This window comes from Stigmatopora nigra, chromosome 3, assembly GCF_051989575.1.
Source record: "Stigmatopora nigra isolate UIUO_SnigA chromosome 3, RoL_Snig_1.1, whole genome shotgun sequence".
Taxonomy (NCBI): Eukaryota; Metazoa; Chordata; class Actinopteri; order Syngnathiformes; family Syngnathidae; genus Stigmatopora; species Stigmatopora nigra.
Window position 1 is genome coordinate 6,047,841 of NC_135510.1, and position 11,656 is coordinate 6,059,496.

The 11,656-nt window shown below is 40.6% G+C and overlaps 1 protein-coding gene across 6 annotated transcripts; it reads left to right on the forward strand.

Moving 5' to 3' along the window:
- The first annotated feature begins 205 nt into the window (after positions 1-205).
- On the forward strand, positions 206-8,110 carry kif28 (kinesin family member 28). Of its 6 annotated transcripts, none has more exons than XM_077712807.1 (27): positions 214-328; positions 460-515; positions 1,202-1,396; positions 1,897-1,947; positions 2,055-2,207; positions 2,293-2,328; positions 2,538-2,657; positions 2,745-2,852; positions 2,933-3,087; positions 3,150-3,261; positions 3,332-3,399; positions 3,865-4,007; positions 4,065-4,186; positions 4,241-4,331; positions 4,543-4,603; positions 4,667-4,790; positions 4,864-4,999; positions 5,087-5,205; positions 5,481-5,588; positions 5,755-5,847; positions 6,055-6,201; positions 6,286-6,356; positions 6,725-6,859; positions 6,938-7,104; positions 7,199-7,296; positions 7,472-7,798; positions 7,880-8,110. In XM_077712807.1, the coding sequence occupies exons 1-27, from the start codon at positions 313-315 to the stop codon at positions 8,039-8,041; spliced, it is 3,174 nt and encodes a 1,057-aa protein (XP_077568933.1). In that variant the 5' UTR covers positions 214-312; the 3' UTR covers positions 8,042-8,110. The 6 variants fall into 6 exon arrangements, with proteins under 6 accessions (XP_077568928.1, XP_077568931.1, XP_077568929.1 ...); XM_077712806.1 differs by having other exon boundaries at positions 216-328; positions 4,543-4,790; positions 7,472-7,598; positions 7,665-7,798; XM_077712805.1 differs by having other exon boundaries at positions 210-328; positions 4,543-4,790.
- Positions 8,111-11,656: the final 3,546 nt, after the last annotated feature.

The following is an 11,656-nucleotide window of genomic DNA, read 5'->3' on the forward strand; positions in this document are numbered from 1 at the left end:
TTCATTTATTTGTATCTGTTGAACAAACTGGGAAAACATGTTGGAAGAGAATGAATGTTGTAAAAATGCATATCTAGTTATGAATATTTTGAAAGTCGTAAAAATTAAGGAAACTAGTACATGCAACATTTGCTTTTAAACCAGGTCATTCAATCAATATGCTCCCATGCTACATTCCTTCAGCTTCTTCCACTTATCTGAGGTCGCAGCTTCAGCAGGGGGGCCGAGACTCCAGCCACTTCATCGGGTCTCAATTTCTCAGCCAGGCATCCCAAGAGCACAAATGGCACCTTCCATGGAATGGCCCGATAAATGATGCTGCCTGCAGGTGAATAATTCATTATGGCAGGCAAGGTGAAAGTAAACATTGGTCTACTGTTTCACTTCATGAACAGGTACTACAACATTGGAGGAAACGTCCAAACACAACTAATGTTTATTATTTTTTAACTGTTGCAGACATGCACAGCAGGGACTGTGTTAAAGTGGCCGTCAGAGTGCGTCCCTTCAACAAGGTCAGTTTGTTTCCATTTTCTCATGATCACAGCCTTCTTGAATTTTCTGCCTTTTTATTGAGTTTGTGGGCAAAGAAATAACTATATCTAACTATATAATAACTAGAACTTGGCCATTAACTTTCACTGACATTCATGTCCAATCCAATGGCTCTTATGATTATTTTAGGTTAATCACTTGTAGATAGATATCAAATTCATTTGAATTGGCAAGGTAGTGGCGAATGAGCCAATGTAAAGAGGCAACATTCATTTTTAAAGTCAGCAACTAATTCCAACACTTTACTGAGTACACAATGAGGCAGGTGGCAAATTTCAACCATATCATGTTGTCCTTAATTTCCATTGTCCTCGGTGTGCGTAACAATTGGGAAGATTATTCTTTTTAGGAAAAGTAGAGCTAAACGCATTTAACTGACTGCCAAAGATTTGAGGAAAATAATGTCAAAAAAAAAACAAGCCACTAGGGAGCCATTATCCTTCAATTCTGGCGTATTCTAAACCTGCAACCTACCTGGAATGTGGAGATATGATGTTTATACGATGTAACCGGACCACCTATGAGCAAGAAAATAAGTTATGAAGTCGTATAAATTCAGAGTAGAAAAATGAATGGAGCCACATGATTGTTATCAACAGCAGTAAAATTGGAGTGTGGGTACTGACATTTTGACGCTCCGTTTCAGATGGAGCGTGATGCAAGCAGCCGCTGCATCGTCGCCATGGCAGCCAACTCCATCAGCATCCAGGATCCACGGGATGCTCAATGCCGCCGTTCCTTCTGTTTCGACTACGCTTACTGGTCCCACAGTGGTTTCGTCATTGATGACCTTACGAGCATGTACCTGCCTGAAGAGGTTGGGGGGCGCTATGCAGACCAGGTAAGCACTGTTTTCATTTATTTGGATCCACCCGTCTGCCGATAACGTCTAGAAATGTCAGCATGTCTCTGAGCTGTACACTTTAACAATTAGCTCTAAGTTATTGTGCGTAAAAACAGTGGCCGACTAGCCAGCTTCCACTAGCTTCCGCTAGCGGAAGCTAGCTGTTCGTTAGATTCCACTGTAGTATGATTTTAGTCTTGTTTTCCTATTGTTGGCTTTGAACAAAGTGGCCATTGCCACATTTAATTTTATAGTATTGCTGAATACTCTATGTAATTTCACTATTCAGTTCAGTTTTACAGATGAGTTTTCAACTACTTTTGAACTGACTGCACATGTTTGGGACTGTAATTATACATATTTTTTTAAATTGCTTCATTAGATTGGCAAAAAAACATTCATAAAGCTAACATTTGCTACTTTTTTATCCATTAAAAGCACTATTAAAGTTAATTAAATGTTTTTTTACACTTTACAAAAATGCTATTTCCCTTCAGGAATGTGTGTTCCAGGACCTTGGGGAAGGAATATTGGAGAATGCACTTCAGGTACCAAACATTTCTCTTATAAACCAAACTTATTGTTTATTGTTTTTTGGTTATTTTTAATTCAGGGAGTAATAAAGTAAATAATGTTGTTTGGTCAATGAATACAGGGATACAATGCTACCCTTATGGCCTACGGTCAGACTGGCTCTGGAAAGAGTTACTCCATGGTGGGCTACAAGCCTAATAAAGGCCTAGTTCCCAAACTTTGTGAGCGACTCTTTGAGGCTATTAAAGAAAACCAGGATACTAGACAATGCCAGGTGAGTATATATACTTGTGTATATATACTTTGAGTGTGTGTGGGCAAGCTTTTTGAATATGTCCTCATGTTTGATCTGCTCATAGGTCTTCTTCAGTATGTTGGAAATCTACAATGAGCAGGTAAAATCAAATGCAACATTGTCAAGTTAGCGTTGATATAATTGTCGCAATGACACCATTGGGGTTAATGGTGCCCTGATCAGGACATTAAATTAAAAAAAAGACAATTTCATTAGCCACCATTAAAGATAATAGAATCCCCATCCATGTTAATCTTCAATGGCACTGAAAGACTTATTTTGACCTTCTTATCTTTTCCATCTCACCAGGTGGTGGACCTGCTATCTCGTGGTTCTCGTCCTCCCGGCGGCCTCCGTGTCCGAGAGGAGCAGCACCGAGGGTTCTATGTGGAGGGTTTGCGTACAGTTCCATGTGATAGCGCAGAACTGGTGACTAGTTTGACAGCTTCACTTTTCATTTCATGGAATTCTGGTGCTGTAAAAAAAACATAGTGGTTTCAAATTCCAAACCCTTAGATTGAGCAGCTGATGGAGCAGGGCACCCGAACCAGAACCACCGCTGCTACGCTCATGAACGCTAACAGTAGCCGCTCTCACATGCTTATTGTACTGCAGCTTCAACAGGTGACGTCCATTTTCAATCCAATGGCAATGATGATGTCATTTCGCTCTCCGATTGTTGATGTCAATTTCTTCTTGTCAAGATCTTATCTAAAGAGAGCGTCACCAAACAATCCAATATCAACCTGGTGGATCTCGCAGGAAGTGAGCGCCAGAGATCAGCATCAAGTGAGGCGGATCGTCTCAGAGAGGGCACGGCCATCAACCTCAGCCTCACCACTCTGGGCAATGTCATCAGGTCAGCATGCCCCAGTTATTCAGTCATTTTCTCCAAATGGGCCCAATTCTTCTCATTTGCAGTGCTCTTGCCGACATGGCCGTCGGGAAGAAGGTTGTCCACGTTCCATACAGAGATTCAGTTCTCACTAAGCTACTGCAGTCGGCTTTGGGAGGAAACAGCCGCACTGTTATGGTAACTTCCGCCCTAATGTGCCTTGTCCTAATGTGCTATCGTTTGGACTAAAAATATTTTCATGTTTTAGATTGCCACACTAAGCCCTGCTGACATCTGCTATGAGGAATCCCTGTCTACGCTGCGTTATGCTGAGAGGTACAATCACATTAGTGTTTTAGTATTTTTTTTTAATAATCAACTGTTCTATCGTGGTTTCACGGTGAGCAACTCGTATGTTTTTTTTCTTTTTCATATTTTGAATCCTGCATTTAAGCTGGTTTGGACTAAAGCAGGTTTGCACTTAAAACAGATAATGTTACACACTAGGCCATATTTTTTGAAACAAATCATGTTTACTTTATTAGTTAATGCGGTGTCAGAAATAAATTTATATTAATATACCTTTTTTGTCTAACTTTGATGAGTGTTTTTCCTAAGTCAGATACGAAAATCGCAATAACTGTCTTAAAGAGTAGAATCAGGGTTAATTGGGAATGAATAATATCGTGACCTGTGAATTGTTATACAAATCATATATGAGGAAATTCACACTCCCAAACGACACATGATGAAACATTTAAGTTCTAATCTTGCCTTTTTTTTCTTTTCTTTCTTTTAAAGGACAAAGCACATCCAGAACCGTCCAGTGGTGAACGAGAGCCCCACTGAGCGTCTGGTCAAAGAACTCAAGGCCGAGAATGCCAGACTCATGCAACGACTGAGTCGACTGGGCCAAGATGGACGCAGTGCCACTGATGAAACCAGTAAGTGGAAATACCTCACAGCATAATGTGAGAGTGTGTTATTTTCTACATTCCCAGAGGAGATTCGGCAGCTGGTGACACACAATGAGCTCCAGATCAGAACCATTCACACTTTATGGGAGCAACATCTGCAGGAGGCACTTCAAGACTGGGAGCAACAGTATGCCAACATCACACAGGTACAAACACACACGTCACAATAACTTCTATCCTACATGTAATAATTGTATCAGGAGAGGAGAATGATGCAGATGCATCCTTACATCTTGAACATAAACGAGGATGCTCAGCTGTCTGGTGTTGTCAAGCTTTTCATTCAGGAAGGTCAGTCATATTTTGCCTTGTGATTCATTCAAAATGCATTCATTACAGTTATCTGATACATATTCATCAACAATAGGTAATCAACCATGGACTTATCATTTTGTTAAGGGTTTATTGTGAATAGCATTAAACATTGGGGAATACATTATGGTATTTCAATGGGAAATGGTGCCCCACCTACAAAAAGTCCATGTTGTCTCATGTCTTCCAGGTGAATGGGACATTGGCATCAATGAAGGCACCTCTCGATCCATCTGCATCAAGGGTTTAGGGTATGAACACTTTCATTATGTCCGCAACACAATGAGTGTGTACATGGTGCGCTTCCATTTCAGGATCCAGCAGCGCCACGCCGTCTTGAGGAACGAACATCGGCGGGTAACGCTAACTCCTTTAAAGGGATCCAAGGTGACCATCAATGGAAAAGGTGTTTCTCAGACCATCGAGCTGCAGCATCTGGTGAGTGTCACTATATAAATATCAACATATTCCTTCTCTTGAATACATCTCGTGCGTTTTTTGTTGTTGTCAGGACCGAGTCATTCTCGGTTCCAACTGCACTTACCTTTATATCGGCTTCCCGTCTGAGAGGGGTGCTAACAACTGGAGTCATTATGACTACGACTACTTCCTGTCTGAGCTGGCTGAAGCTGAGGGTATTCACCTGGGTGAGAAAGAGCCCCAACTGGGACTCATTTTTTAAATTTTTTTTTTAGACTCACATCAAACGCCGGAATAATTCTGGTTACTTTCAGGTGATAGCAGCAATGATTCCTGTCAGACAGATCCTCGGTTACTGGCTGTTTTTTATGATTACGTCAAAATGATGCCGCTGGTGGCTGAAGCCAACCAGATGAGTCAAGAACTAAATAAGGTGAGTTTTCTTGTTTTAAAAACTGGAGGGGTAACAAAGAACATTTCAATTGTTCAATTGAACCCTTTAGGGGAAAGTGGTAGCCAACGTGAACATTTATTAAATATTGATCAAGATCCCAGCCTAGGTCTTTAGTGTGTGTTGTGGTATTTAGTAAAAGAGGAACATTTATATTGAAAACCCCTTGTGGCAAATGCCTTTAAATTTCGACCAAAATGAAGCATTATTCATCTTTCTCTGTGATCTCTCTGATTTAATCAATGTATTGCCTGCAGGGTGTAGAATTTAAACTGGAGATTAAGAATCTGGTGCTGTCGGACTCGAAAGGACACGACCTGGAGAAGGAGATAGTTTGTCGAGTGACTTCAACGCACAACAAACAGGTTTGCTCATCCTCACATGAAGTGTAAATCTCATAGTATCACCAATTGGCTCATATTTGAACTTTTAAATAATGAATACATTAACAAATGGGGAAGGTCTACTCGCCTTCAATCAAGCCCTACTTATGAAAATGTTTGTTTTGAAAAGTAATCTTTCCATTGGTAGGTATGGGTATGGTCCAAGGCCAAGTTTGTCAACCGCAAATTCCTGATGGAAGAAATTTACCAGAAACATCTGGATGAGATGAAAGGACAAAAGGTAATTTCATTCTGGATTCTTCAAAATCAATTATGCTTATTTTATAATGACAAATTAGACTGAGGACTTTGTTCATTGGCTCCTCCTCCTTGTTTAATGGATTAGACATCTTACGTTATGAATGGCAGCTAATGAGTTAGAAAGACGACATCATTTTGTTCATGAAAGAGTTCAGCCCAATAGAATAATTGCTTTGTTTTCATACAGAGTCGGAGCGAAGAGGACCTTTCCACCGCCGCCTTGCCCAAGGAGAAAGACCCTTTTTGGGATCCGGTGGAGCCGCTGCTCCTGGGCACTGCTCACCTTTGGCTTCAATCCATTGCCTTCCGCATTCCCGTGGACGAGCAACTAGAGGTAAAGCACTCGCATGGACACAAATAGCCCAAGTGTCGATAATCAAAGACGCTCGCTTGTACTAAAACGTGATGTGTATGCAAGGTGCTTGGGTCTGAAGGGAGCGAGGAGTCAATACTGCAAGCAAAACTGATTCCTTGCACTCCTGATGGATCGTATGTTGCCCACGTCCACGTTTGAACACCCACCATTCATTTTGGGCAACATTTGAACATTTTGTAGCATCAATTGGGACTCATAAAAATAATCAATGTATATAAAACCTGACATGTTTTACTGCTGGGCGGTAAAAAAAAAAAAAAAAACAACTTCTAATAGCTTCTATTCGCTTGCGATGTAACAATTTCATTTTAGCAATTTTAGCTTTTGATATTTCCTCCTAATATTTTGTCATAACTAAAATAACCTTTACCTGCTCATTTTTCCTCGCAAAGAGGTCAAATTTGGAAAAACTTTACATTGAAACCCTTATGACCTTAAAAATGTTTGGCGTTGAGACACTGAGATCTTTTAGATTTTTCAGACCACTGACCGAAGACGACATCCTCATCTACCCGTCCGAGTTACTCGGTCGGCGACTGGACGTTCGGCTAGTTGTGGAACAATGCTTTGGCCTGCGCTGGATACGAGAGTCTCGTCATCGAGGTGTTCAGATCGGGTGAGTCTCCAATTGATACGTTTTTGCATATCTACAAGCTGTTGCGGAAAGGATGTCAAAACTATTTTCTTTTTCTAGTTTCCATTTCTTCGACAACTCAAGTCATGTGTACACACCTGCCTCGTGGCGGAACATCAACCCTGTGCTACGGCACACCGAGCACTTTGCGTCTCTTAATGTGTCCCGGCGGCTACTCAACTACCTTCAGACCAGCGCTGTGCTTCTGGAGCTTTGGGGGCTTCAAGGTAATATTTGCCTTCTAAGCAGGAAATCATGAATGAAAGAAAATTCATGATTTTGCCACTTAAATCATTGTTTGCTTTGACGTTTTCTTTTCAGAGGGCTGTGTTAGCTTGGTGTCTACTGTGGAGAGAACAAGAGAGAATGCTAACGGCGTCATCATCATCGATTTGAACGATGTCGTCGTAGATACTATCGTGAGTTTTTGAATCCATGCCTTTTGTCACACGAGTAATGGCACCATTCAGATTGCCAACTAAGCTAATCTTCGTACAACTAGAATCGATCGCTACTACTCACTCATTAGAACTTTCTCCAGAATTTACTACTTTTGTGAGTACAAATGAAATGATGTACAGTGTGTGCTGACAGGTCCCACACATGGATTGCCTAGACCCAAAAGAATGCCTGAGCAGACTTCAACAGGATCTGGAAGAACAGAAGAGAGCAAACAACACTCTGTTGAAGGAGAATGAACGTTTAAGAGCACAGCTCAACGGTAACCACAACACACAAACACACAAGGCTGTTGATTTCTCTCTCTTGAAAATTGCATCTTCCACAGGCGGCGAGAGTTTGCGCATTGGCTCAGTCCGGCCCAATTGCGACGCAGAGTTTGCTCGCTCGCTGAAACGTTTCTACCACAACATGACCTCAGCGAGAGCTCGGCTGCAGAATCTGTTAAGATGCAGACCTAGTGTACGTTGGCCCCTCACGTACTCTTTTTGTTGCCACTTCTTTTTACACATTCGTTTTTTGTCTTTTTTTTGTGCCGGGCAGGAAGTGTGCGACCCTTTGGGACTCCGACTTTTCATGGAGGACCACACAGGAAAGCTGAAAGACTTCTCAGAACAACTAGAACGAAGTGTGTCCACCCTCAAACAGGATGTAGCTGCCATCGTTCGACTTAAGCGGGAGAGATTGGGAAACTATGACCAGTGAAGATACAAAGTCATATTTTTTTTCTAAAAGACGAATTGTCTTTTTGCAAGAAAATAAATTCTAACTATATATGGTCTTTTTGTGAGTTTTTTTCTCGAAAAAGGACATATGAAGAGAAGAACGACATAGGTTCCTATGTCGTTCTTCTCCGTTGAAAACGACATAGGTACCTATGTCGTTTTCAACGGACAAAAACGACATAGGTACTTATGTCGTTTTTGTCTGGAGAAAAACGACATAGGTACCTATGTCGTTTTTCTCCAGACAAAAACGACATAAGTACCTATGTCGTCTTTGTCCGGAGAAAACGACATAGGTACCTATGTCGTTTTCGTCCGGAGAAAACGACATAAGTACCTATGTCTATTCAAATGAGAAAAACGACATAGGTACCTATGTCGTTTTTGTCCGTTGAAATCGACATAGGTACCTATGTCGTTTTCAACGGACAAAAACGACATAGGTACCTATGTCGTTTTTTCTCATTTGAATAGACATAGGTACCTATGTCGTTTTTAACGGACAAAAACGACATAGGTACCTATTTCGTTTTTGTCCGTTAAAAACGACATAGGTACCTATGTCGTTGTGCTCCGTTGAAAACGACATAGGTACCTATGTCGTTTTCGTCCGAAAACGACATAAGTACCTATGTCGTTTTCAACAGACAAAAACGACATAGGTACCTATGTCGTTTTCAACAGACAAAAACGACATAGGTACCTATGTCGTTTTTAACGGACAAAAACGACATAGGTACCTATGTCGTTTTTAACGGACAAAAACGACATAGGTACCTATGTCGTTTTCAACGGACAAAAACGACATAGGCACCTATGTCGTTTTCAACGGACAAAAACGACATAGGTACCTATGTCGTATTTCTCCAGACAAAAACGACATAAGTACCTATGTCGTTTTTCTCATTTGAAAACGACATAGGTACCTATGTCGTTTTCAAATGAGAAAAACGACATAGGTACCTATGTCGTTTTTCTCATTTGAAAACGACATAGGTACCTATGTCGTTTTCGTCCGAAAACGACATAGGTACCTATGTTGTATTTCTCCAGACAAAAACGACATTAGTACCTATGTCGTTTTCAACAGACAAAAACGACATAGGTACCTATGTCGTTTTTGTCCGTTAAAAACGACATAGGTACCTACGTCGTTTTTCTCCAGACAAAAACGACATAAGTACCTATGTCGTCTTTGTCCGGAGAAAACGACATAGGTACCTATGTCGTTTTCGTCCGGAGAAAACGACATAAGTACCTATGTCTATTCAAATGAGAAAAACGACATAGGTACCTATGTCGTTTTTGTCCGTTGAAATCGACATAGGTACCTATGTCGTTTTCAACGGACAAAAACGACATAGGTACCTATGTCGTTTTTCTCATTTGAATAGACATAGGTACCTATGTCGTTTTTAACGGACAAAAACGACATAGGTACCTATTTCGTTTTTGTCCGTTAAAAACGACATAGGTACCTATGTCGTTGTGCTCCGTTGAAAACGACATAGGTACCTATGTCGTTTTCGTCCGAAAACGACATAAGTACCTATGTCGTTTTCAACAGACAAAAACGACATAGGTACCTATGTCGTTTTCAACAGACAAAAACGACATAGGTACCTATGTCGTTTTTAACGGACAAAAACGACATAGGTACCTATGTCGTTTTTAACGGACAAAAACGACATAGGTACCTATGTCGTTTTCAACGGACAAAAACGACATAGGTACCTATGTCGTTTTCAACGGACAAAAACGACATAAGTACCTATGTCGTTTTTCTCATTTGAAAACGACATAGGTACCTATGTCGTTTTCAAATGAGAAAAACGACATAGGTACCTATGTCGTTTTTCTCATTTGAAAACGACATAGGTACCTATGTTGTATTTCTCCAGACAAAAACGACATTAGTACCTATGTCGTTTTCAACAGACAAAAACGACATAGGTACCTATGTCGTTTTTGTCCGTTAAAAACGACATAGGTACCTATGTCGTTTTTAACGGACAAAAACGACATAGGTACCTATGTCGTTTTTAACGGACAAAAACGACATAGGTACCTATGTCGTTTTTGTCCGTTGAAATCGACATAAGTACCTATGTCGTTTTTCTCATTTGAAAACGACATAGGTACCTATGTCGTTTTCAAATGAGAAAATCGACATAGGTACCTATGTCGTTTTCAACGGACAAAAACGACATAGGTACCTATGTCGTTTTTAACGGACAAAAACGACATAGGTACCTATGTCGTTTTTAACGGACAAAAACGACATAGGTACCTATGTCGTTTTCAACGGACAAAAACGACATAGGTACCTATGTCGTATTTCTCCAGACAAAAACGACATAAGTACCTATGTCGTTTTTCTCATTTGAAAACGACATAGGTACCTATGTCGTTTTCGTCCGAAAACGACATAGGTACCTATGTTGTATTTCTCCAGACAAAAACGACATAAGTACCTATGTCGTTTTCAACAGACAAAAACGACATAGGTACCTATGTCGTTTTCAACGAACAAAAACGACATAGGTACCTATGTCGTTTTTGTCCGTTGAAATCGACATAGGTACCTATGTCGTTTTCAACGGACAAAAACGACATAGGTACCTATGTCGTTTTTAACGGACAAAAACGACATAGGTACCTATGTCGTTTTCAACGGACAAAAACGACATAGGTACCTATGTCGTTTTCAACGGACAAAAACGACATAGGTACCTATGTCGTTTTCAACGGACAAAAACGACATAGGTACCTATGTTGTATTTCTCCAGACAAAAACTACATAAGTACCTATGTCGTTTTTCTCATTTGAAAACGACATAGGTACCTATGTCGTTTTCTCCGGACGAAAACGACATAGGTACCTATGTCGTTTTCAACGGAGAAAAACGACATAGGTACCTATGTCGTTTTTGTCCGGACAAAAACGACATAGGTACCTATGTCGTTTTCAACAGACAAAAACGACATAGGTACCTATGTCGTTTTCAACGAACAAAAACGACATAGGTACCTATGTCGTTTTTGTCCGTTGAAATCGACATAGGTCCCTATGTCGATTTCCAACGGACAAAAACGACATAGGTACCTATGTCGATTTCAACGGACAAAAACGACATAGGTACCTATGTCGTTTTTCTCATTTGAAAACGACATAGGTACCTATGTCGTCTTTCTCATTTGAAAACGACATAGGTACCTATGTCGTTTTCGTCCGGAGAAGGTACCTATGTCGTTTTTGTCCGAAAACGACATAGGTACCTATGTCGTTTTCTCCGGACGAAAACGACATAGGTACCTATGTCGTTTTTCTCCGGACAAAAACGACATAGGTACCTATGTCGTTTTTCTCCGGACAAAAACGACATAGGTACCTATGTCGTTTTCTCTGGACGAAAACGACATAGGTACCTATGTTGTTTTCAAATGAGAAAAACGACATAGGTACCTATGTCGTTTTTGTCCGGAGAAAATGAAATAGGTACCTATGTCGTTTTTCTCATTTGAAAACGACATAGGTACCTATGTCGTTTTCAACGGACAAAAACGACATAGGTACCTATGTCGTTTTCAACGG